General features: G+C 53.9%; 1 protein-coding gene across 8 annotated transcripts; it reads right to left on the bottom strand.

Moving 5' to 3' along the window:
- Positions 1 to 269: 269 nt before the first annotated feature.
- Positions 270 to 22092, bottom strand: SH3TC2 (SH3 domain and tetratricopeptide repeats 2). Of its 8 annotated transcripts, none has more exons than XM_074603933.1 (19): positions 21939 to 22092; positions 19229 to 19343; positions 15178 to 15423; positions 14045 to 14149; positions 13662 to 13789; positions 12664 to 12769; positions 12165 to 12308; positions 11837 to 12038; positions 11100 to 11173; positions 10121 to 10316; positions 8973 to 9109; positions 7955 to 7996; positions 6154 to 7851; positions 5859 to 6039; positions 4212 to 4362; positions 2577 to 2699; positions 1892 to 2042; positions 1048 to 1244; positions 270 to 689 (listed from the first exon to the last, which is right to left on the bottom strand). In XM_074603933.1, the coding sequence occupies exons 3-19, from the start codon at positions 15386 to 15388 to the stop codon at positions 510 to 512; spliced, it is 4026 nt and encodes a 1341-aa protein (XP_074460034.1). In that variant the 5' UTR covers positions 15389 to 15423; positions 19229 to 19343; positions 21939 to 22092; the 3' UTR covers positions 270 to 509. The 8 variants fall into 8 exon arrangements, 7 of the variants coding, with proteins under 7 accessions (XP_074460034.1, XP_074460029.1, XP_074460028.1 ...); XM_074603928.1 differs by having other exon boundaries at positions 18868 to 19343; positions 21939 to 22039; XM_074603927.1 differs by lacking the exon at positions 21939 to 22092 and adding an exon at positions 21413 to 21619 and having other exon boundaries at positions 18868 to 19343.
- Between the last annotated feature and the right edge of the window lie 4512 nt (positions 22093 to 26604).

Genomic DNA, 26604 nt, shown 5'->3' with positions numbered 1-26604 from the left:
AGAGGAGGCCACCCCGGCTGCTCCAGTGCTGGAGCTGAGGCCGAACGGCAGGGCTGGGGTGAAGGTGGGCTCTGCCTCTGCCCAAGCAGCTGCCCACCCGTATACGGGGCTTGAAAGGGGCTTCACCAGCCCCTTTCATTTCTCCTCCTTTCCCTAAATTCTGCCTCTCACTGCCAAAAGCTTTGGTGGTGTTTTGTACCAAAGAGGCCCCGGGCTCTATAGAGGTATGGGTCACAGACCTCCACACAGTAGACAGGACAGACACCAGATAGGAATAAATAAAGAAGTTAATATTCACATTAAACACAAACTCCAGCACCGCTGCAATGGCCTCATCCTGCCCGGGTGCTCTGCTCCCAAAAACTCAGGGCAGGGTCGCAAGTGCTTGTTCCCTTGCCTGTTGGGGACAAGAAGACCAAATGCTGCCAGCTTCTTAGAATGCGGTGCAGAACCTCTCCTGGGACTGTTGCTTGATGGCTTGCACTGGAGTCCCCGGAGTGGTGGGTTGGTCAGACAACGTGGCCGCCTTCACTCAGCCACCTGGGCCGGTATGTGGCACAGCCCGGCGTGCCCTCGGGCCCCTGGATGTCACCCAGCTTAGCGCGAATGAGGCCTTGCAGCTCCTGGTCTCCCAGCTCGGTCGCTGCGGCGAGGGCCAGGAGGAAGTAGGCTGCTGCATCCTGTTCATCCTAACCGTAAGGGACAGGGCAGGCATTAGGAAGTGGTTTAATTGAAGGTCACAGGGTATAAGGGAGCTGGAGCAGAGCCCGGTGGTTCCAGGCAGAACCCAGAGACACCTGACTTCATTGAAATGGGCTCTATGTAGTTGCAGCTAAGTGCCAGAACTTCTTTCCAAATTGCCTTTCCCCCTTAAAAACCTGGTTGTTCCAACATTGTGTGCACTTATTCTAAAGCTGCAGAGAGGATGGAGAGTCATAGGATGCGGCCATCTACATGCATGGCTGCTCTGCCAGCAGATCTAATACTCTACCTCCAGCTCTCCGTCAAGCCCAGTGTTCAACACAGCATCATGGAAAGGTTTCTTACCTTCAGTTTGTGCAGGGTGAGGTTGCCAAGGTGGCAATACACCTTACAGTAGTACAGGGCCTCTCTGGAGCACTGCAGCAAAGGGGGACGCAAGGCAAGTGTCTTCAGGTAGCAATCTTCTGCCATCTCATACATGTGCAAAAAATAGTAGACTGTAGCCAGGCGGTGGAATGCAACAAGCTCTTGCAATTGATCTCCTGGAAAAGAGTTGCTGATACAGTTACCCTGCGGCGCTCTCACAAAACATGCCCAGCCTGGCATGCTGAGCCACTTGGGGATGCATTTGCTCAACAGCCAGGGGGCACGGGTGTCTTCATAAGGAGACACTGGGCTTGAAGATGGTTCAGAGAGAACAGAGCCACGGGCAGGGGTGCTGATACCAAGACTGGACAGATTGCCTAGGGCGTATGTCATTCACCCAGGGGATTTCTTGCGTGCTGGAAAGAGCTATTACAAGACTGGTTCCATCTCAGAGACATTTATGCTGGCATTTTGCCCATTCAAACTATTTTTGTAATGGGAAGGGATAAGTTTGTCAGAAGAGCCAGGGCAGAGAGGAACTGTTCAGTTCTGTGCCTTCACCAGACTTCTCATGTGCTGGTGTAGCAATGGCCCTCTGCTCAGCCGGTCCACCTCCACGGCAGAGCACTCCCACGTGGCTGTCATGCCACTTAAAAAGGGAAGTGGCCTTAAAAAGACGTTACCACTTAGGATAAGAATAGGTCCAGCGGTCTTAGGAAAGCAGGAGATCCCGCTTTCGCGTGCACACTGTTCTCATCCAGAAAGGCAACCCCGTCCACAGGAGCCAGAACCTCCCCATACCCTGCGGGTGTGCATCACTCACCAACCCTGATGCTCAGCCTGGCTGCCAGTGTGGCAAACTCCAGCGCCTTCTCATAGCCCTGCAGCCCGATCTGCAGCTCTGCCAGCTTATTGAACAGCCGTAGCTCTGTCTTAGTGGACTTTAGTTTCCTGGCCAAGGGCACAGCACCTCCCTGAAGAGAGAGAACAGTGAGTCCAGGCTGTTCCTGGTGGTATTGGTACAGCAGAGGGGTGATAGAGCGGCAGGAGATGAACCCAGCACTTGGCATGGCAGGTAGATGATGGGGTGGTTGAGTGCTGCAGGTTCAGGTTCTAACCCCTTCTTTCCCTTGAAAATGAGTTTCATATCCCAGAGCGTGGTTCTCAAAACCTGAGCCTTGCATGTCTGCCCTTCCTCAGGTACCTGAAACTCTTATTCTAAGCATGTCACCAGGAGTGACCAGCTCACACCTAATACTCCAGGATTTGTAATGTAAGGACCACATTCCGACCTCCCAGATGATCTCTGGGATGAGCTGCAGCCATTGCAAAATATTCCTGTGCTCCAGCCTTCCCCCCTGCAGCAATGATTGCCCTCTGGCACACTCAGAACCACCCCATCCCTCTCCATCCTGGCCATGCAGTGCTGCAGACAGCCCTGGGGCAAAGATCCCCACGGCCATCGCCTTGTGGGGACACAGGACAGAAATGCTCGGAAGGATCAGTACCCTATAAAACTCCACCGCTCGATCTCTGTTTCGGCTGCCATTAAAAAAGGTATCACCAGCTTTTTCATAAAGATCCATGGCCAAGGAGAAGTTCTCCCGTTTCAGAGCAGTCTGAATGGCTGCCTAGAAGGAAAAAGAACTGGACTGAAACTTGGAAAGAGACATTAGCACATAGACATCGGTGTGATTAAATAAAACCAAGTCATCATAAACACGAGCTCCAGTGCTCCAAACAGCATGGAGACAGGTTGGCCAGCAGGTGTATGGGGCTGTTGTGCTGCATTTGCAAGTGATGTGTGTAAGCATGGAGCCAGGAGCCAGATAACCCATGTCTGTGCAGGGTTAGTGCAACCAACTGATCTGCTGGGATATCCAACGGCATCAGGATTTAGAGTCAGGACAGTGCAGCCAGCAGCTGTCCTGGCCCTGGTCCGTCCTCGGAGTGATGGAGCCAACGTGAAGATTGACGAGGGGAATGGACAGCTTATACAGAGCCAGCAGGAGGGAGGGCAGGTACGCTAACTTCTGGGAAGAACGGTTATTTGTGCCAATTATGCACTTGGCCCTGGTGCCACCTTCCAGCCAGAACACGTTGTTCCTTACGACACGGCAATTTATCATTGCCAGTGACCTTGCCTGGGAAGGGGCACCTCAGGGTCTCAGACTTGCCCTGCTGAGATCTGGCATGGACTGCCCCTTCTTAATGGGAAGTCCCCCCTCCTTTAGCCCCTGCCTCCCTGCTGAAACCATGACTCAGGGAGGCAACGATGGCTCTTTGATATGGGTCTCAGCTCTCCCTTGTGAACACTAGGAAACAGGCTGACACTAAAGCCATCTATTCGTTTCACCCACACCACTGAGCAGCCACCCCATATGAGTAATTCCCTGCCTTTACCACACTGATTTAGGGGCAGGCTGGTGTGGCTGATGTGAAAGGCTTCTCTCCTTGTTCCCACCACCGTGTGCCTCTGTCACCCAGCCCCGCCAGTTCAGCAGTGCTTCTGGGGTAACAGAGTGAGGACCCAAACCATCCTCTACATGTGTCCAGGCTGGTGCTTTGCTGGATACCCCAGCTCAGTTCAACTCCAGCAGACCCAACCAGCCTTCTGCTCTGCTTACTCTGGGGGCATGCAAGAATTCCCCATCTTTTAATAGAAGCTGCAACCTGAATGAAGGAGACCAAAGATTTTATGAGGTGCTCCTCCTCTTTGCAGCTCAGCTGATAAAATAATGCTAGAGATGGAAAGAAGCCAGTAGTCTTCTACTCCAAGAAGTCTCCAAGCGCTTCCCTGGCACTTTACCCCTTATCTATGTGTATTTCAATGGAACTGGTTACCTGGCACATCCAGATTCCTTTGGCACTCCTATATCACTTTCTAACTCAATAATTTCACTTACTTTCACCCAAGAATCCTCTAAACCCAATGTATGGAAGGAAAAATAGAAAATTTAGTGCCAGATAGCGCATGAGTGTAAGGCAACAGCTCCTCCTTCCAGCAGCAGGTTTACACTGCTCGTAGAACTTTCCCTTCCAGGCCTTCCAGCCCCAAAAGGCTCTTACCAAGCTACACAGCTGTGCTGGGAATGCAGCTAGCCAGGGTGAGAATGGGACTACTCCAGCCACCTCCCCCATACCTGAAAGTACATTTCCACCAGCTCATCTTCCTGCATAAGATAGTAGAGCCTTCCTGCCTGCAGCCAGGCCTCTGCTGCTTTCACAGGCTCCTCAAGGTCAATGAAGATCCTTAGACTCTGTTTGGTGCAGTCCAGGGACTGTCTCAAAGCCCTGTGATGGTAATGGGCAAAAAGCCATTACAGAGAAACCACAGGACACCCCCAGCAATCAGCTGCAAAGCTACCACAACACCTCCCCATAGGCAATCCCGTCTTCTCCTCCTCCAGTTGCCAAAGGTTAGAGACAAATGGACAGCCACAGCTCTAAGCAATGTGTCCTGGTGAAACTGTGGAAGTCTCCATGCTTTAGTGCCAGTGTGTGTATCATCTGGCAACCTTAGACCAGCCTGGGACCCCAGTGCTCAGCACAGCCCCAAGGCAGCCCCCTCCCAAAGAGGGGCTTCTCACCCCTGCTTGTTTCAGCCGATAAAGAGGGTTTTGTCCAGGTCATCTGCAAACCCTATTTGCCCCCCCTACACTAAGCTCCAAAGTCACTCCCAGCTACACATGGGAGCACAGGCAGGGAGCGCTTGTACCTTCATTTTTCAGACAGCATCTGGCACCCAGACCCACATCTCTGCCTATTGCTTGTCCCTCGGTGCAGCCAAACAGGCAGATCTGTGGCTACACATGCATTACAGCCCCTTTTTAAGCCTCTGGTCACTAGAGGAAAAAGGGACAAGCAGGAGGATGAGCCAGCGGGTTGGACACGCTGCCTGCACAAGGCAGCTGTGGCGAAGGGAGTGCCGGGCAGTGGCTAGGGCATGTTTGTTTGCTTGGTGTCTCGCCTGCTGGCAACTGGGCTCCAGCTGTCCTTGGAGTCCAGGGAATGGGTGCTTTGTGATCTTAAATAGCACCGTTCACATGACAGGCGTCTGCTTCCTAAATTCCTTCCCCCTGAACTCACTGTGACCTAGCATGGGAAGGTGAACATCCAAGTTAATGACAGCGCCTGCCCATTTGTCCTTCTGGGACATGGTGGAGTGGAGTTAGCTCTCCACTATTTGACGTGTTTGCCTTGAAAGACTGAAGAAAGTCTGTGGTCTGTCCAGGTCTCTTTCTCTCCCCTCTTGCCTAATCTAATCAGTCACCTGCATGTGTCAAGCGTGAGATTGAAAGGCAAGCTGATACAGGGTCTTAAGTACCTCCCTGGGGAAAATATTCCAGCAGAGATAGGAAGAGCAGACTCAGCGGCTGAAGCCAGACTTATTCAAATAACAGATAAGGAACCTATTTTTACTGGTGAATGGTGATAAATCACTGGAATAAGCCTCCAAAAGAAGTGTTGAATTCCCTGTTGCTGGGTCCCCTCTGATGAAGACTGGAAGAATCTTCGGAAAACTGTGTTTGGCCAGAACCCGGTTCTGCCTCAGCTAACCGCCTGGCATTTTACCAGCTGTTGCAGCGCTCTGGTTGACATTGAACTGTTCCCCTCTTCACTGCACAGCCACAGCTCGCAAATCTCAGCAGCGCATTAACCAGCAGCCTGCCTGCTACACACACCTTCCCCACCCCTCTCTTGGGACACCCCAGGAAAGCCACTGCTCTTGCTTTGGGTGAGCAAGGACCCCACTCTAACAGCATCTAACAGCCACAGAGAGGACTTACTCGGATGTGCCCAAAGCCTGGTAGAGCTGGCTGAGGGTCTGCCGGGCATTGTCTTCCATCTCTCTGTCCTGGAGCTTCTGCGCCAATGATACCCAGTGCTCATGGTAGGTAATGCAGGCCTGGAGATTGGGGGACACTTTGCTGTAGAAATGGCAGAGAGACTCAGTGATGTGAAGCTGACCTGCATGGTACAGGGAAGGGAAAAGGACAAGTCAGAGGGCCACATTAGGGACCTGACAGGGTGCTGCACAGAGGTGAATGCTGCCCTGGTTCCCACCAGCAAAGCTGTACTCACTCCTCAAGTTGTTCCACTTCAGGGCAAAAACCAACGCCAGTTCGTAACAGAGTTTGCCATCTTCTACCTTCTGCCTGTTCACCATGGCCTGTGCTAACCACAGCAGCACCTGCGCCAACTCCATCTCCAGGTCTTCGCTGCCCTGGAGCTCAGCGTAGAGCTGAGCTGACTGGAGCAGGTAGAGCTCAGACAGCTGGCTCGCCCCACGCGAGAAGCTCAGCTGCCCCAGGTTAGCCAGGGCAATAGCCTGATTCCTCTTGTTCCCAGTCTCCTTGGCTTTGTGCAGGGCCTGGAGGTAGTTCTCTGCAGCCTTTTGCACCTGCCCTTCTCCTTTCAGGGCAATGGCCAGGAGATTGTGCACAGCTCCACCCTGAGTCACGCTGTCCGTCCTGTGCAGAGAGTGCAAGATCTGCCACATGATGTCTGCAGCTGGACCTGGCTGGCTGTTCAGGAGATACATCCACCCCAAAGAGAGGGAAGACTCGAAAGCCTCCTCCTTGCCCATCATTCTGCTGAGGGTTACGGCCATGGCTGCGTAACAAACTGCCCCATCCAACACGCCATGCTGGAGGTACATCCTGGACAAGATGGCACACAGCATCCTCTGGGTGGGCACAGCTTTGCTTTTGCAGGAAAAATGCAGTGCTTGCTTGAGATAGAAACAAGCCAGTGCTGGGATGCTGCTCCTCTCCAGTTGGCTTCCCGGGAGTTTTGAAGTATTTTGGAGGATGAAGCCAGCTCTCCAAATGGGTGTCGGTGCCCCCTTGAGGACGCTGGGAACAAACAACCTGGCGGAGGCCAGTGCGATATTTGGCAAGTACTTCTTGTCATACAAGTAGCTCAAGATGGGGGTGGCATCCAGTGGCACAGAACTAGTGTCTGGGCTGAGTAAAGTGGTGATGAGACACTGAAGATGCTCGGTAAAGGGCAGCACCTCATCGTTTTTTCCCAGTTGTAGGAAGAGCTTGACAATAAGGAAGCAGACCCGTGCCTCCAAGGGAGCATTACCCACAGCAATGGCTTCCTTCAGGACGTACATCATGACTTCCAGCTCGTTCTCTGAGTTGAAAGAGTGGCCAGGTAAGCAGACAAGCAAGGCCACTGTTTTCCCCAGCAGTGAGGAGAACTTGTGCTTCATGTTCTGTTTCAAGTAGATGGAGGCAAGGTTCACATGCAATGCAGCCAACAGGGGCAGGTCCCCAAAACCCCTGTCCAGGATACTCATGGCTTCCTCAAAGTAGACTCGAGCCTGGGAGAACTTGATCTTTTTGATGCAGAGCTTACCCAAGAGGAAACAGAGTCTGACATGAGCCCAAACTGAATGAGTCTTCTTGGCCCAGCTCCTGCATGTCTCAAGGTACAAGACCAGTTCATCCTCATCAGAGAAACCATAAAAAGTGGAGTTGAGAAAGGAAAAACTGAGATCATAGAAGCTTTGAAAACTGGGCACATAACTGTCTTGGTTAAGGAAGGTCAATATAGGGTCAAAGACATCAGCATCTTCCATGTGTCCAGCATTCAGGTCAATAAAGAACTTGGGATCATCAAAATCATCCACCTTCTCCAGGATAATATCCTCCAACGTAGCAGGGGCTGATTCACTCCCTGGACTGGACAGCTCGGAGGTGCTAGCTGTAGCCAAGCCATTTATTTCCTCCCAAGACAGCTGGATATCTTTACAGCTACGGAGAACAGCCTCTGGAAGTGACAGGCAAACCATAGTGAGATATTTCCCCGTGTCAAAATTCACCCTTAGAAATTGTCATAAAAGTATCTCATTCTGTCCTCTCCAAATACTCACCTGATCGCACTTTTGGGAACATGGCTTTAGGTTCAAAACCATCTACACAAGGAGACAAACAGAAAACAAAAAGCCCAACGCCTTGGTCAGTGTTAATGGGCAGACACAGTGCTCAAACCTTACAGAGATCTGCTGCTCTGTTAAATCCCAGACCCGTATGTGGGAGAGCAGGCTTACTTCTGGCCACAGACACCACACATAGCTGTAGTTTCAACCCCCCTGGCTGCTGGGGCTTGGCTCTCTGTAAGACCACGGAGAACAGCTTTTAGTTGGTGGTGAGGTGAGCACCGGTAACATTATAGTTACCTGTGAACAAGCAGGCCTTATTTTTCACAGGTAGGGTTTTATCAGCTCAGTCTCTCTTAAGAGCCTTGTTGTGTCTATTTGGAGGTTTCAGGTATGTGGGTGTCTCTGACAGGGTCTACCCTGGGTTCATTGCACCTGAGCTGGCTGGTCTGGGAGGTCCCCTGAACCCCAGGGGATCCCAGGCTCAGCCCTGCGTGGCCACATTGTGCTTCTCGGTAGTGAGAAGGCAAGAAATAGAGACAGAGAAATTAGCTGTGGTCCAAAAGATACACAGCAAGCATAGAGAAACTGAGAAGAGCACCCAGGAACACTGATCTCCTGACTCCTTGCTATGGGCATGGAGATGATGTCACCTGCCACTTTAGCTATGCATCCCCCTCAATATACACCCAAAGGTCAGACAGCAGCAGGGGACTTGCTGTAGCCAGGGACCTACAGCCAGGATCAGTCGAGAGCAGCATCTGCCAGAGTGAACCATGGCTGAGGAGCTGCCCTGGAAGCGAAGACCTGTACAAACTGCAGTGTGGCAGGGCCAGCTCTTGAGGGTATCTAAAACCTCCACGACCAGGCTGAGCAGAGGTCTTGGAGGCTGTCTCAATCACAGCAGTTGTCTCCCCTGCAAAGCCCCAAGCAAGAAGGTCTCTAGGCACTGCCCAGGACTGCTCTTCATGGATGCCATGGGGCTGGGCACATAGGGAGAGGGGGAACTCACCCAGCCGGTACACAGAAGTGATGTCAGTGCGTGCCAGGTCATCGAAGAGGGTGATGAAGTGCTGCTCGTCACCATTGTAGGGGATGCTCAGGAGCGAGGATTTTTCTTCTTCGCTCAGAAACACCAAGCCCTCTCCCCTAGGTTGAGGCAGACATCAGGGGAAAACAGTCAGTGTCTCCCCATCCCCTGACACTACAGCTGTCCTGTGGGATGGGCTTTCCCATCCCTCCTCTTCCTCCCACCAGAAAAGCTCTGCTGCAGATGAATACAAAAGTCTGGACACCTTCCCCACCAGGCTCTCAGATACAGGTTCTCCACGGAGGAACCAATGGGTACCAGAAGGAGGGACCTATTGGTCTTTTTTGTCTCCAGAAGCCCTTTCTGAGGCCAGGGCATCATCTGATCGCCTCTCTGTTCTCTGTAGTGTCAGAGAAAAGTGCCTAAGATTTACCTTGAGTGAGTCTGACCCAGGAAAGCCCAACAGACCTAGCAATAGGTTGAGACCTTGGCCTCCCATACACACTCTTGGAGGGGAAGCCTTTTTGGATGGGTATTGAACTGGAGCTATGTCTTTGAGCTACCAACAAAGACAACTGCCTGGGTCATCAGAGTCAAACTCTTCTCTGTGTCCCTGGGAGGGTGTGTAATTATGCTCCATGAGGAACTATGCCATTGTTTGTTTTGCCTCGACTTCCCAAAGAAAGCAAAGGGGCAGAAGGAAGCAAAGCAGGACTTGGTTTCCTTAGCAGTGATCACTCTCCCCTCCCTTGCCAGACTTGCAGCCCCTCAGACAAAGCTACAAAATCAAGAACACTTCTAGGTGGAACTGTGAAGCCAGTTTGACTGGTACACAGATGTCCTGGGCTGCTGTAGCATAAAGCCAGGTTTAGCCCAGGGCCAGATCTGTTTCTCTCCAAGAATCACCTGAGGCAAGTGAAATACAATTGCTCTGTCTGGGCAGAGACTCCTGCGGCCTGTTGGCAGCAAAGCCTGGCCAAGGCTTCTGGACTTCAAATGGGTCCTCTATGAAGGTCTTGCAAAGCAAATTACCTGCCCTGGACTCTCACATAGCCTTGAGTTGGGACTTGGAGTTTTCCCTTTATTTTCTCCTGAGTTTAATTGAATCTAGATGGCAGCAGTAAACTTACAGAGGTTCACAAGCCTCAGGATTTATGTATCGGGTTGGGACAAAGCCGATGCTTCCACTGCTGAGGGATTTGCCCACAAACCATGGAAGTCCTGGAATGACGAAGCCGATGACTTCTATGCTGTCTCCTTTGGAGAAATTCAGTTCATTGTGTGCTGCTCCTCTGTGGTCCTCTGTGGCTGTGCACCTGCCTTTGACTGGGAAACCAAGGCAAACAAGGGCATTTCACTGTGAGGCCACTGTTAAAACTTCCTCACTGGAAAAGACTTGGGCAAGGAGAGACCATGGTTTCAGCTTGAGAAGGCTGCCTCTCTGTCCCCTAAGATTTATCATACTCTCGGACTCAGGTCTCTGCAGTTTCTTCTTGAGAAGAGGATTACAATAAAATAATGGCATGGATAAATGCCACACAGCCAAAGACTGAAACCTCTGAGAGCTGCAGTATGGAAGGTGGCTGGAAATATGGAGCTTCATAGAAGCTGCAGTGTCTCAGCTCTCTGCCAGGAGTGAACTCTTTAACAGTGAAAATCTCCATCGCACTACACACCAAATTTACACCTGCAGTGACCTCCCATGCCCAGCATGCTCTGAACGGTGCCCACGTCCAGGCAGGAATGTCCTGGGGCTAATAAGTGAATGGTGGGCACAGGTTTCATGTTCACTTATTTAAAACTTCGGTCCTGAAAATTAGAGGAGAGAGAAAATTACAGTAGAATAGAAAAACCCAGTGGCATAAGGATGCCATCAGCAGCCCTCTGTACTCTGTGTTCCTCAGATTGCCCTTCTAAGTACATGCAATTTGCAAGTTCTGTTCTCCATTCAAGAGAGTCCAAAGATGCAGTGTTCCCTTAGAGCATCTTGCAATGGAGTGGCATTGTCAGAACAAGAGATGGGCCCTTTGCATTTGTGTCCAAACCCAGATTTGCAAGAGCCATGCCCTTCCCTGGGAAGGGCAGGTGTGTTACACAGGTGCCACTCACCAATTGGCTGAGAAGCTGTCCCACTGATCTCCTGGGAGATGCCAAAACTCACAGCGTAATTCTTCAGGAACCACCTGCAAGGCAAACAGGAACAACACTGGTCCTCTCTGAGCAGGCCTCTCCTCAGGCCAGCACTAGGGATGGTGTCACACAAGTGCGACAGATATTCTGTCCCCAGGGAGTGCCAGAGCTGTTATGAAGCACGGCCAGCACGGCCCGTCCAGTAATCCCTTGTAATGGTGTTACTGGGTACGGAGGACAGTTTGCACCACACGACTGCAGCCTCACACCACATGGTAAGAGCAGGATCAATTTGCCAGGCTGTAAAGAGGATTTCCATAAACCATTCTATGATTCTGTGATTTCACCGTGTAAGGAGCTGCGAGTGTCTTTGAGGCTCAGCCAGGCGTCCAACGTGAGGCCCCACTTGGACTTGCACTACTTGAGCAATGCTTTTTGTCCCAGTTACTCACCTGTAAATCACAAATAATCTCCCATGTGACCTAAATCAATATCATACAAGAATGATATCAGAAGTATGTCCTTGCTCTGTTCCATTAACAAGACCTGAATTGGTTCCAGTGGTTGTCTTTATGCATAATGGATATCCTCACAATATTGTGTAGCTCTTGCCCATGGCCAGGGGAAAGAGCAGTTTCTCACCCCAGGCTTGGTGCCAGCTCATGTATCAGGAAAAAATCTTGGCTTGGGGCCTATTAATTGGCCAGTCTACTTACTGGTAAAATGGGTCAGGTAGTGGCTCTAGAGCTGTCACAGACACCAGGCCTCGTCGACCTGTCAGTAAGGACATCCCTTCCCACTTGGACTCCTCTCCAATGTTCTTCACATGGATCAGCTCATTCTTGCAGAGCTGCAGGCCTTCCTCTCTCTCCTGCTCTCCCTGCCAGACACTGGGCACTGCTCGGGAAAAAAAGTTACCTGCAGATAGAAAGAGTCATGCCCAGGTCAATGGCATCAGTGCAAGACATAGCCCAGCACAGGGCTACAACACAGCTGTGCTGAGATGCTTTTGAGGAACTCCTGACATATTCAGTCCCTTCTCACCTTCCTGGAGTAGCAGACCTATGTATATGGTGGCCAAGCGATCTTCATCCACAGTAACTCTGATCTCTGTGTCTTCCATCAGAGCACAATTTAGCCAGTACTCCTGGTCAAAGAGAAGCTGTTCCAGGCATCTGCCCACGTACCCTAAGAAACCAAGAGGGAAAGCAGTGTCAGCACTCTCCTTCACTGGGCAGGACAAAGTGCTCTGTGGATGTCTCCCAGTCTGCCATCTGCAACCACGCTGTGAGGCAACAGCCTTTAATTCTGTTTCCATCCCCAAAACGCAATAGAGAGATTGCCCAAAAGGCATCCTCCTGGATCTGTTTCACTGATCCAGACAGTGGTTTCATAAATACGTAGACAGACACGAAGGTCCTCTAATTCATCTTCTTCATCTGTCAACCCTTATACACTACTGTTTTTTTGGTGTCAAAGAACACCTTCTCCAAAAATTTTTCTCACACTGTCTGTTTATATCTCCCACACTTGAAAACATTACCTAAAGTCAGATATGTGGAAAACTTCCAGGCTTCTTCTAGGGTTTTGAAGGTGAGGAGGAACCGATGCTCCTGAGCTTGCGTACAGACAAGCCTGGCTGACAGCTCCTACACATGGAAGACAAAGCAAAAATAAGGGGTGGTCCTGGGACTCTGACAAGGGGTGCTCTTTGCTGGTGTGGGAATAATATTAGACCCTGGCATGAGACTAGGCACTCATTTATTAGCATAGTTGAGACTGAAGCTGTGTGAGTTGGTTGCCTGGGGTTAAGGGGAGGGTGCTCCAGCCAGCTGAGTCCTTCAGCCAGGAGGGATGGAGTACCCGCAGTGACAGCTCCCCATGGTGCAGCAGTGGAGTGAAAAAGCTCCATCTCCTCATCCAAATCTTTTCCCCTGTGGGGAACCACCGTGTTTTTGAAACCCAGACACCTGAACCATACCACGCGTGGGTTAATGTTCAGTCAGGACAGGCACTAGTATGTCTGCGCTGTTCCAGGTCCTCTGGGAAACTCTGCAGGGAGCCCTGAGCTGCCAGTGCTTTAAAAACCAGCAAGGAAGGAGAGTTCAGCCCAGGAAACATGTCTATACCTGTAGTGATTTTTCTATATGAAGTCTAAAACTCTGAGAACCCCTGTGCATGTCCAAAGATGTCACCTCCACCAGGGACCTGAGTCTGGCACACAGCTTTGGTGATCCCAGCCCTGTGAAATGACGGCTCACCGTCACTGGACTCACCCCAGGGCTATCTGCGTGATCCCTCAGGTACCTCAGAGACTCCAATATGAGGCTCATGACCTGAAGCTCAGCTTTGCATCTGCCTCTCACCTGGTAACATTTCCCCCATTCTTCCAGTGCCCTACAGAGTCCCCGTGTGCAGGAACACACGCTGCAGCAGCCTTGGAGAAACTTGTCTTTCTTGGCCAGGTTTGGTGTCCCATCACACATCCTATCACACCGGGAACCTCCCAGTACATGGTCTGCCCTGCCAAGGGGCTCCTACCTTGAACAGGGCACAGACGTCTCTGTCATCACTCTCCAGGGCCCACAGCTTCTTTCTGGCTGCTTCCTGGAGCTGGGAATTGAGGCACCGTGAGGAGCGGCTCTCAACGGAGAAGAAGAGTGAAATCTCTTGAAAAAGGAAAGGCACAGGGTTAAGCAGGAGAAGGAGCTCCATGCCACACAGAGCTGTCTCCGCCACACTGCCTCCCTGCAGCCAGCCCCACCAGTGCCTCCAGCCCTCTCCCGGTCACAATGCTCAACTACCACAAACCCAGCCCGTCGTACCCCTCCAGCAACAAAGATGAGAAACTCCGGGGATGACAGGGGGGTCGATGCCACATTCAACCACTGGAAATCTGGGTGATGCCAAAGGCAGCATCTTACCTGGTGGAAAGTCCTCCACAACAGCCAGCAGCTCTGAGGAGGTGTCCGGCGAGCCTTCTGCTTCCTCGGTAGCGGGTTCAGTTGTCTCTGATGCCCCAGCATTATCTAGCAAGGAGTGGGGACACAGAAGAGCTGCTGTCAAATTTCGTGGCAGAGATCTATGATATTCTGCCCAACCATGCCACCTGAAAGCAAAGCACTGCAGGTCTGACTGGGGATTGTGTGAGTCTGGGACCACCCTACCATCATGCTTAAGGCTGGAGGCAAAATCCATGGGTTCGAGGTGTCCTGACTACCTGACTGGCTTCTTTCTGGTGCTGGAGTGGCTTTGAAGTGAGGGGACTTTCCCTCCTTGCCCTTGGGACACACCCTTGCTGAGCAGATCCGGTAGAAAGATCGCTCCATGACACAGAGATTTTTTTGGAGGAGACCTCAGAGCGAGAGCACTTCCCCAGTGCAAGAGAGCCAAGGGCTTGCAAAACTCTCTGCTCATCAATTTGACAGTCAAAATGAGATTTTCTCCCCTGCCTGTTCTGGTCGGTATCTGAAATCCAAGCTGCATTCTCTCTGCTTCACACATCATCAACTATTGCCATAAAGGATTCGGGAACTGAAAGTTTAACTGGTAATTATGTTAATGAAGGCTGAGGCACATAAAAATCCAGCTTGCTCTTCCACAGCTGTATTGGCTGTGGAGGGATAACAAGATTAAAAACCAATTTTTGTCAGTAATCAGATTGGACTTGTAAGACAAACATGTCCCCAGAGATCTGGAGCTGGAACGTGCAGCAGCTTTTGTAAGTGACTTCTGTGACCATAACTATACTCTACAGTTCTTTTTATTGAGCCAGCTTTGCTAGTCAGTCAAATAAACTGTTATTTGCACACCACGCAGAATTATAATCCTTATTTATAGTTAGCAGTGGAAAAGAATGGCTCAAGGCTGGACATGCAATGAATGAGCTTTTCTTTGAAAGAATTGAAAGAAAGGGCTTTGCATTTCTCAACAGTCGATTTTAACACACTTAACAAAGGACTTCATCCAGCAACTCCGTCCTCCTCCACGCTTGGGGAAACAGAGACAGGGAAGTGAAACGAACCAGAGACAGAGCTAAACCCGAGCTGGCTCCTACCTGGGCTGGGCTTGCCCGCCGATTGCTTCACTCCTCCCTCACTTCCTCTCCTCCCTGGAGGTAGGCTCCACTGGCTTCGGCACGGCTCGGTGGGCAGGGGCTGGGTGCCCCTTTCCCAGGGACGTGTGCCTGATGCCATGGTCTTCCACCACCATTTTCTCCGGGTCTTGGCTGTGGTGCGCTGCAGGCGGCCCCAGCAGGGCAGGAGCATGGGCGAGCGGGGGTGGTAGGAGTCATACTCTTCGCCTGGGGAAGACAGGTGGTGGGCAGAGGCGTTTGGACCCCTGGCACAATGCTCCCTGCCTGTGTGGTGTGCTGAAGGAGGTGGCAGGTCAGACACCGCTCATGCCACCTCTGCCAGTGGCATGACAAAGCTTGTTAGTGGGCCTTCGCAGAGCCGGGCAGGGGCCAGGGCTCACTCGGGTGAGAGGTAAAATGGGTTTGCTTGCCATGGCACTCACCGATTCAGTGTTTATTTTTGTTTGGGCCAGGCTCAGAAAGGGAACTGGGAGCTTTTTCAAGAGACCAATTGAAACTGCTGATGAGGAGTCATTCCCAGTCGTGCCAGTGACTCATTTACCTCCCCGCTGCTGAAATATTTTGTAAAAGCGGGCAGGAAACAGCCCCAGCCCGGGGCTGAGCACAGGTCCTGGCACTTGGGGCTGCACTCCTGGCACCAGGGCTGGTGGCACCCACTGGCACTGGCTCTCCTGGGGAACACGTGGCCACAGCCACTGTCCCTGAGCCACCTCCCTCCTCCCACCCCTTAGCACAGCCCCGTTAGCTCATTTGGGCACGCTGGTAACAGGAATCGTGCCTCGGGGGCTCACAGCAGCACCCCATGGCCTCTGCAAGCCTTGCGATGCTTGGGGTGCTCCTGGGCAGCAGTGGCAGCAGGACACGGGTGGCAAGGGGGCTCCTGAAAATCCAATAGCATGGAATAAACCAACTCCCTGAGCCATCCTCTCCCCTCCCTGGCCAAAATGCCCTGCCTCGTTCCCCACGCACCCGAATCGAGTGCCATAGAAAGTGCTCGGCAAGAGGAGGGGACACCACTGGCCATCTTGGGAAAGGCAGGCAAGCAGCCAAAGGGAGCAGTGCTCAGCACCGGAGTCTCCCCAGCAGCCCCGTCATGGGGGTGAGCTCTCCAGCCCCGCTCGGACAGAGCAGGGCCATGGCAACCCCACGGACAGCTTACCTGTGGACCCCAGGGACAGGTCCTGTTGCCTGGGGGTCCTCAAGCAGCAGCCCATGTGTCCAACAGCACGGCCAGCCCCGAGCCAGCGGCGGCGGCTGCGCTGTCAGGGGTGAGCTCACTGCCCGGCCGGCACAGCGGCTCGGCCACAGCCCAGGCCACAATGCACAAAGCGCCTTTTGACCAGACATCGTCTGCCAGCGAGGCAGGGGCGATGGGAGTCAGAGACTGTTTGGGTGGGCATCATAGCAATTCAATAGCGGGAGCCGGCAGCTGGCCCTTATGTAACCTTGTACCATTGCCCTGGGCCCATCAGTTCCGCCTGTGCAGACCCCTCTGCGAAGCCTTCCTGCCCCAAGCAGACACACACTCCTGCCCCAGTCGGTGTCCTCTGCAAACTTACCGAGGGTGCACTCGGTCCCCTCATCCAGGTCGTTGATAAAGACATTAAACAGAACTGGTGCCAGTACGGAGCCCTGGGGAGCACCACTTGTGACTGGCTGCTGACTGGGTGTAACTCCATTCACCACAACTCCTGGGGGCTAGCCCTCCAGACAGATTTTTACCCAGCAAACAGTGCACCTGTCCAAGCCATGAGCAGCCAGTTTCTCCAGGAGAACGCTACGGGAAACAGTGTAAAAGGCTTTACTAAAGTCCAGGTAAACAACATCCACAGCCTTTCCCTCATCCACTAAGCGGGTCACCTTGTCATAGAAGGAAATCAGGTCAGTCAAGCAAGACCTGCCTTTCATAAACCCATGCTGATCAGGCCTCACCAGCTGGTTGTCCTGTACAGGTCGTGTGATGGCACTCCAGATGATCTGCTCCATAACCTTCCCCGGCATCGAGTTAGACTGACAGGCCTGAAGTTCATCCTTCTTCTGGCCCTTCTCAGACATGGGCATTACATTTGCTAACCTCCAGTCAATAGGGATCTCCCTGGTTAGCCAGGACTGCTGAGAAATGATGGAAAGTGGCTTGGTGAGCACTTCCACCAGATCCCTCAGTACCCTTGGATGGATCCCATCCAGCCCCAGAGGCTTGTGTGTGTCTAAGTGGTGTAGCATGTCCCTAACCACTTCCCTTTGGGTTATGGGGGCTTCATTCTGTTCCCAGGTCCTGTCTTCCAGCTCAGGGTGCTGGGTACCCAGAAAACAACTTACTATTGTTGTTGGGTTACTATTAAAGACTGACACAAAGAAGGCATTAAGGACCTCAGCCTTTTCCTCATCCTTTGTCACTATATTTCTCCCCAGATCCAATAGAGGATGGAGATTCTCCTTTGCCCTCCTTTTGTTGTTAATGTATTTATAGAAACATTATTTATTGCCTTTTATGGCAGTAGCCAGATTAAGTTCTAGTTGGAGTTTGGCCCTTCTAATTTTCTCCCTGCATAACCTCATGACATCTTTGTAGTCCTCCTGAGTTGCCTGCCCCTCTTCCAAAGGTCATAAACTGTCTTTTGTTTTTTCCTGGGTTTGAACCAAGCCAGTCTTCTTCCCCACCAGCTCATCTTTGGGTGGGGACAGCCTGCTCCTGCACCTTGAAGACTTCCTTCTTGAAGAATGCCCAACCTTCCAGGGCTCCTTTGCCCGTCAGGACTGCCTGCCCAGGGACTCTGTCAACCAGGCCCTAAACAGGCCAAGGTCTGCCCGGCACTACTGTCCAAGGTGGCAGTTCTGCTGACCCCCCTCCTTATTTCTCCAAGAATCAAAAACTCTCTCATTTCATGATCGCTATGCCTGAGACAGCCTCCAAGGGACCTTTCAAGACCTTGTTCCAAGCCCCCTGCCATGGGCAGGAACATCTTCCACTGGACCAGGTTGGCTCAAAACCCCATCCAACGTGACCTCGAACACTTCCAGGGATGGGACATCCCTGGGCTTCTGGACAAGCTGTTCCAGTGTCTCATCACCCTCAGAATAAAGAATTTCTTCCTTATATTTAATCTAAATCTACACTCTTTCCGTTTAAAACCATTGCCCCTTGTCCTGTCACTACAGGCCCTAGTGAAAAGCTTCTCTCCATCCTTCTCCAGCCCCCTTTAGGTATCGAAAGGCTGCAATAAGGTTTCCCTGGAGCCTTCTCTTCTCAGCCTTTCTTCCTAGGAGAGGGGTTCCAGCCCTCTACTCATTTCAATCATTTTCATGGCCATCCTCTGGATCCTCTCTAACAGGTCCATGTCTGTCTCATGCTGGGGGGCTTGTGCTCTTGAGAGCACCCTGGGGGTCTCTCATCCTGCCAGCTGGCGTTGCTGCCCTGTGCTGGCCCTGCCGTTGCCCTGGGCTCTACTCTCGCCCTTGCCTTTGGGAGCGTGTCACCCAGCCCACATGACACATTCCTCTCATTCCTCCCACTGTCGCGGCACAGGGAGTCCCACGGTCTGCCAAGCCTGCCTGAGCTTCCCGTTGGCCCCTCTGGAGAGCTTCAGCGCTGATCTCCCCCCCCTCCAAAGGCAACCCGGTTGCTGATGCCACTGCAAGCACCTGCCTCACCTGCAGGGACGCCCCGCTGGGGCTTGTCCAGCATTCTCCATCCGGGGCTGGCTGTGCAGCCACTCCTGGGCCACCCTCCTGCCCAGCGAGCCGGCGCTCTCCCCTTTCACAGCGAGGGCAGCTGGCAGCACCGCCTCCGCCACGCCAACCTCCGCAGAGCAGAGCCGCGTCCAGGCAAGCCACAGATGAGTCCTCTGCCAGCACAGACACTGTGGGCTCCTGCGGGGCTAGCAGGGCTCATCTCATCCCTGAGATCAGAACTGTCTGAACCCCAGATGTGAACATCAGGAGGGACCAATTTGGCTGCTGTGTGCTACCCCTTGGGCTGCCGAGGATGGAGTATCATTCCCTCTTTGCTCACATGCTCTGGCCTTCCCCAGGCTCCAGGACCAGGACTCAGGACCGGCTGTGTGGTATCACTGTGCTATGGGCGGCAGATGTCTGCAGAGCATCCCTGGAGAAGAGCAACACGACCCCTGAAAAATAAAAACCAAAAGGTCTAGGGAGAGAGTCACAGGTAGGGAGGTCTTTTAGGGATGGACATTTACTTCAGCACCCAGCCAATGTCAGTGCCACCACAGCAGTGACCTGTTTGCTGTGGTGTGCTCCAAGAGCATTGCTGGCTCTCCAAGACACCCACGCTGCATCCCAATGCTTGGCAAGGCATTGAGCTTCTCCAGAGTAGTGAGAAATTACTCCAGTGAGTAATTCTCACCAGGCAGATTCCCGTGCCATGATGGGGGCTGCCTGGCACCACTGCAATACCCCTACAGCAAAGCAGGAGGAGCAGCTAGCTGTGGGACAGGCTGTGGCAGGACAGCGTCCACGTTCATGGAGCTGGCTGGGAAACCTCTAACAAAAGTGAAGTCAAACCTTCACTTTGAAGGGGGGTTTTATCATGTGATGCTCCTGTGCAGTCCTGGCCAGGAACCAACCTGCCTGCCCAGGGGAAGGCTGAAAGAGTGGGGATTTCTAGCCCTCATCAGGAGAAACCAGATGTTGAAATGTTGGGGTTGCCTGGAGAAGGGACCGCCCTCCTCATCCTCCTTGCTGCAGCTCACTCGCCCTCCTGAGCCCCAGACGTCAGGGTGCAAAGCGCTGCAGCTCACTCCTGGCGTGCTGAAGTCAAGTTGATGTTTCCCACGCAAAGCTGCACGGCCGCGGGGACCTGCAGGAAGGTGAGCGGCTGGGACAGGCCACCACTGCTCTCCCTGTGGCAAGGACACTGTCTGTTCCTGTTGCACACCAGCCCTGGAAAGCTCCACATTTAGAAAACTCCCCCAGTTGACCTAGGGATGCTCTGAAGGTGCGTGAAGCAGAGGGGAAATTCAGATCCAGGTGTGGGTTTTGGCCTGCCACTGCTGAGAGCACACAGCCCAAGTTTCCGTGATGGAGCCAGGCACATCTTTAAAGGAAAAATGTTGGTTTGGGCCCATGTCGTCAAAGCGGTCACTGCTCAAACAGGGCAGGTGCTTTGAGACAAAGCTTTTTGCTTCACTCAGAATGCTGTTGGTTTTAGCAATACCTGCTCACCAATTAGAGTCCAATTCTCTACGCAGGGGAAAATGCTTTTTTTAAAAAAACAGAATGTTATGTTTAATTTTCAAAACAAAACCAAAAATGTTTTCCTTTGTGCTTTCGAAATTTCATTTTGCTTTTAAGTTTACCTAGAAAACTTGGTGACCAAACCCACCCCTCCTACAAGCAAAGGTATCAACCTCCTGTTTGACCTGAAATGGAATTTTGCTTTTGGCCAGCAACCCAACTCCCTACCCCGCTGCTTACCACCCCGGATCTCCCCCGGAGAGCCCCCATTGCTGCTGCTGAAGCCCTCGGTCTGGCCTCCCCGGGAAAGCCCCGTCCTGATAACTACAGGGGCAATTTCCCGGGGGTTTCAGCTAGCGCTAGCTGGGGGCTCTCTGCCTGTGCCAGCTCTCCAGGGTCTCTGCTCCCTTTGCAGACTGTGCCCAGGAGAGCCGTGGGGACGCTGGCATGAGTGACCAGGGCCAGAAGGGACATTTCCTCATGCTTGCACTCTCTGCTTTTGCTTTCACCCAGCCGGCCCCACTTCCCTCCCCAGGGCACGAAATGGGAGGCAGAGCGACTGTCCGGCACCCCTTGTCCAGGGGATGCAGCTGCTGCAGACACCGCTGTCTCCAGGGCTGTCATACAGCAGAACCCTTCCCTGGGACCAAATCCACCTTCCTAAATCCAGCGTGTCTGCTGGGATTTCTCCTGTCCTTCTCCTGTCAGTTCCTGGGTACAAAGAACGCAAAGCAAACCTGTCCTTCCCCAGAGTGCCCATCACCACCGCACCTGAGACGCGAATTCAGCCGGAACCAAAAATACAAACTCTCTGCCCCAACCTGGATTTCCGCAGCCATGTCCCTGCACTGGACGGCTCCAGCCACCTGCAACCGCCCCGTCCCGGCTGTGTTTGCTCAGCTGGGGACGAAGGGCGCAGGTTTGCGACCGGCACCCAAGCGAGAGACCTGTAATGGTGGGAGCGGTGGAAGGGCAGAGGGGGGCAAGCGGCTGTACTGACCTGCTCCTCCTCCGCATGTGGGGCCCCTTGCTCCACTCCCCAGCACCGCTTCCCTCCCGGAGAACTCTTGGCCACAAAGCTCCGACCTCTCCAAGCTGGGTCCCCCGAGGGAAGGCTGCCGGCACCGGGACGTGGCGCGCGCCCGTGCGTGTGCACAGGGCTGTGTACGTGTTTGCGAGCGTGCCCAGCACCGCCACTCCCTCGCGCGAGGAAAGGAATTTCTTCCAAGAGCGGCTTATCATCTTGGGAACCTCCGCTTCCCAGCAGAGCCGCCGGCACGGAGGTCAATGAGTTACCCGGAGTTATGCTATAAACAGCCCCACACGCCGGCAGACGGCCGGCTCCCGAGGGGAAGCACGAACGCCCCAGCACCACCTTCGCCCTGGCTCCACAGTAAACAAGGGCCAGCGAGGCTGCCCATGGGCACGGCGTCGGGGAGCAGCTCAGCCCCAGCGTGGCTGCACCAGCCGCAGCTCCCTCCCATCACAAGCGGCGGCTTTGCATGAGCAGCCGTTCCCGGACTCACCTGGCCCCTGCTCCTGGCCCCTGCACGGCGTCCTTGGACCTTCCGTCCTCTCTGTGCGCCAGCAAAGCCCCAGGGAGAAGCTCTACCTGCGCCACGGTCCGGGCACCGCGGGGAGGTGGCAGAGGCGCTCAGCTCTGAAACCCCCTTCTTCTCTGGCAGAATGCAAATACGGACACGCAGAACAAGAGATCTGTGGACCCAGCAGTATTTGTGCACCCCGGCTAAACTCCGCAAACGGGACTAGCAGAGAAAACTACAGGGATTTTGTGTTTGTTTTTTTTCTCTTTTGAAAACAATGAAAAAGTTACTATCAAGCTTTTCTAATATCCCTGTTTCCTTCTGGGAGCGCTGGGAAGTCGACCATTCCTCGGCAGGTTCAAAACGAAGCCTCATTGCTTTTCACTTTGTTATTGAAAAATGAACCTAAAAGAAAAGGAAGTCAGCCTAAACCTGACTTCAGTCGGGGTGGGGGGGAAAAGCAAACAAATAAGATGAAACATTTTGTTTCAGGTCAAACAAACTCCTGTTTCATGTTTTTGATTCTCTGATGTGGGTGGGGGGACCCGTTGTGGCGTTAGGTGGAGCAGCATTTTCCTTCCCTCCTCTGAAAACCCAGCCGAGCACCGACTCTGCCCGGGAGAGCCGTGGGGACACTGGCACGAGTGACCAGGGCCAGCAGGGACATTTCCTCATTCTTGCACTCTCTGCTTTTGCTTTCACCCTCTGTAAATGGGTGCAGGGTGGTGATAAGCACCTGCCCGTGCCATGCCCCGCTCCCGCCCCCCCCGCAATCCTGGGCTCTTCAGGCTGCACGCCAGTGCCTACCAGCTTGGGTGGGGGGACAGAGTCTGGGGAGAGGGACCTGCCCCCACGTACCTCCATGGATGCCTTTGCGTGCCCAAGGCGGGGTGGCACTGGGACAGCATCTTTCCTGGTGTGCCGGCAGCTGAGGGGAGCTCGGGAAGGAGAGGGTTCACGCACGGCTGCGGGGCACAAGGGAAATGCAACATTTTTCAGCAAAACCGGCGTGGCAAGTCACTGAAACGCAGCCAGACAGGCCTGGCTTTCAGATATTTCTTTTCACTGATGGCCCTCACCAAAGGTTTTTCTTCCACCTCCAAGACCCTTCTTTCTCCTGTCCGTCCCATGCAGCACACGGCAATGCAGAGCTGCTGCCTGCACTGGGAAATCTGCTCCGTCCTGCAACTACAGGGTTAAGCGGGCGCCGGGGCTGAACTAAGCTGAACTCAGCGCTTAATTTTCAGAAATGCTGAGGCCTGCTCCTCTCGCATTGTTTTCAGCCAGGGGCGGAGGAAGTAAGCTCTCTTGGAAAACAGACCGTGTGTGCTGGCCGTGCTCGGGTGGGTGAGGCGGCTGGGACCACCCTTTGGCACATACAGTGGCCACCCTGGCACCGGAGGGAGCCGTGCAGGGAGCAGTGCTGTGACATCTCTTCCCTGGTATCGGGGTGTGAACCCCGAGCATCCTCCCTGCTCCTGCCGGCAGCTCTCCCAACATGACCATCGCTTCAAAGGCAGCGGCGCTGCGTCACCGCCCAGGGGAGCCTCCAGACTGCGCGGAGACAGAGCCAGGGACGTGGAGGCCACAGATAAGGCATGGGAAGGAAGAAGGAAGGACCACAGCCAGCCAGCTGAGCTCCAGGGTTTGGAGATCGCTGGGGCTCCTGCCTGAGACTGTGTTGCTGAAAGCAGCCTTTTAGTTCACCCCTGTGCTTGGGTTTTTTTCCAGCTCAGCTTGCAGGAAGGTTTTGGGAAAGCCCCGCAATGATGCTCCACGCGCAGGTGTCTCACAGCCACCCGTTTTGCTGTAGAGAGCTTAATGACAAGGTATAGGAGAGCAGCAAGGAATAGCAGTCACAAGCACACAGCCCCACGGTGCCACCTTTCAGAGCCTTTTCAAGCTCTTTTGGTCGTTGCGTCCCTTCCTTGGCCATCCTGCCCGCAGCAGGCACTGCTCCAGCGCACTGCCTTGGGCAGACACACTCGCCCAGGCGCAGGCAGAGCTACAGCACCTTCCTGGACCACCACTGCTTCGGCAACGGTTGCAGGAGGGACAAGCCACAGCATCCCACGTCACAGCAGATTTTAGGCATAGGACTATCGGGGAAAAACTCTTCCTGCCTCTAGAACAGCGTCTTCCAAGGTCGCAGAGGTAGCCTGGACCTCGTGTCCTCTGCAAGATCTGAGATAACAGCTCGCGAAACTGCTGCACACCCTCGGGATACTCCTCCCAGCTCCCTCTGACTCAGGGTCTCTCAGTCAGGTCTCTCCTGCCTGCACTACCACAAGGTTGCAGGAATGCCAGGTGGGGGGCCAGGCTCTCTGCCCCACAGCAATGCCATCCTGCGCAAGGACGCCTGGCCCCAGTGGAGGGCACAAGGGAACACAAGGAGAGGTGTCATGAGCTTCTGATGTTGCCAGCTTGTCCCATGTCCCCAGGCAGCCCAGTCCCAGACCCCTGACTCTCCTGGGATGGAGCAGGGGCTGCTCTCCATGTCACCTGCAGAAGAGGAGCCCTTCCCACCGCCCCTCTAACCAGTGCCTCCCCTGGGGCCGTTGTGCCCCCTCTCACCTCCAGCACTACTTTCTCAGCCCTGTCCCTGCCGTGCATCCAGCCAAGATGGCCACCCATCCTAGGAATCAGCCCCACAGGGATGGACTCACAGCTGGCAGCCAGATCCACCCGGTCTTCACAGCAGAAGAGGGTCCCCAGGTGATGAAAAGTGTCTCTTGGCCACCTGATCTCTCTTGGCTGATGGAAGAGCTGCTGCAAAGAGGTCTCCCAGCTCCACCCTTCCTGCTGCCCCATCCAGTCACAGCTTCTCTCCTTGGTCCCTCATCCCTGCTCTTCTCCCAGGCTGGAATTATCTCTTCCCAGTACTGGCCAGAACATTAAATGGCCTTAACCCTATCAATAATGCAGAGGAATTGATGGCAGGTAGCTTGTAGACAGCTACCAGCCTCTGAGGGACACCAAGACCTCCCTGAGCGTGGCCAGGCAGGACCTGGGGTGCAGATAAGCACCTGCAGCCCACATTGGGGTGGTGAGCTCAGGCAGGAGCTGGCTGGGAGCCCACCTCACCAGACCCATGGTAACCTGAAGAGGACCCTCTCTGTTGGCCCACAGGAGATCGCTGCTCACAAGACAGAGGTACACAGGGAAAGTGCTGGCTGGACATGGCTATGTGCAAGTGGCCATCTCAGCCTTTGCACTGTGGCTTTGTATGTGCTGGACAGGTTTTCCCATGGCCCCAGGCTGCCCACAGCTATCAGGCTCTGGGGAGGTCTTTCTGAAGTCTCTCCTGTGTGTTGGGGAGCTGTTGCTAAGCCCAGAGGCCGTGCCATTCCCATCTAATAAACTGGAAAAAGGTGGCACTGTGCCTTTCTTTGTGAAGGAGGTCTATGTGTCCCAGAGAGGTGAATCTGAGCTGGTTTCCTGCAAGCTGCAGACTGGTCTGGGAGCCGCTGGTGTGCAGCGAGACACAAGCCAGGCGGCTGCTCTTCCACCCGAGGATGTGTGCAGGACTGGTGTCAGGGCACCGCAGCCAGTACTGGGCTGCCCTTGTCGGCAGAGTGGAGATGCCTGGGTGCACTGGGGTTCTGCCATCTGGGGACTGGGGGTCCCCATCTGGGAGGCTGGGGGTCTCCAGCCATGTCCCTGCCACCCAGGCACATGCAGCCCCGCCTGGGACTCGCTGCACTGCCCACCTCCCTGCCGCAAAAGGGGCGATGGGTTGAGGGGTGCTCTTGGCAGCTGGGAGGCTCCCATCACATCTCCCCAGGTGAGTTTGGGATGCAGACCTTCAGCATGCAAATCCTGCTGCTTCCATGAGTTTGCAGGCGCAGGGTGTGATAGTGGGACTGGCTGCTTGGGCCAGCAAGCATCACCTCTCGTCCTGCTTTGACAAGTATCTTGTCCTTGGCTTTGAAATAGAAATGCACAACTTCTGCCTTCCCCTCTGTGCCCAGTGTCACCTTATGGGATGTTGTGCTGCTTTTCAGGCTTGGTCCCCCCCTGCATCCCCATGGGAGAGCTCATTAGCCGATAGCCACCAACCAAGCGTTGGAAGTGCACAGTACAGCCGGGCTCTCCCCCCCCCAAGCATAATAATTGTCAGAGCCATTAGGTGGCAGCAACTACCGTGCCACCAGTGTCCTGTTCCCTGCGCGGTCCGAGCCTCGCACAAACGGCCTTGGAGCCAGGCCCAGCCCTGCTGCCCACAGCCCCCGGCCACCAGCAGCCTGCAGCTGGTCCACGGGGTGGGGGAATAGCCCTGGGAAGGGGCAAGCGCTGTGGGACTGCAGAAATGGGTTTGCAAGGGAAAACAAGGGAAGGCTCCGAAATAGGGGACTGGCATCCCGAGGAGCAATGTCGGGCTCAGCGGTGACATGAGAATGACCAGCCAGGTCTAAAGGACACCCCCGGGGAAGATAACTCTCTGATGGAGTCCATCTGCAAGGGACTGCTGTGAGCACCCAGCTGGGAACTGCCGGTCGCTGACTTGCAAAAGCGAGTGTCCGTGTGCCGTGCTAACGAGCAGACAGTGAAGCCACGCTCATTTCCAGCGGCGATTTTATTGTCTCGGCGTTAAAGACCCTACGGGTCAGGTAACTGGCCAGGCAAACCCCGCCTGGGACCTGCAGCC

Source organism: Larus michahellis, chromosome 11 (assembly GCF_964199755.1).
Source record: "Larus michahellis chromosome 11, bLarMic1.1, whole genome shotgun sequence".
Taxonomy (NCBI): Eukaryota; Metazoa; Chordata; class Aves; order Charadriiformes; family Laridae; genus Larus; species Larus michahellis.
The sequence above is the reverse complement of the archived record's forward strand: the minus strand, read 5'-3'. Positions and strand labels throughout refer to the sequence as shown.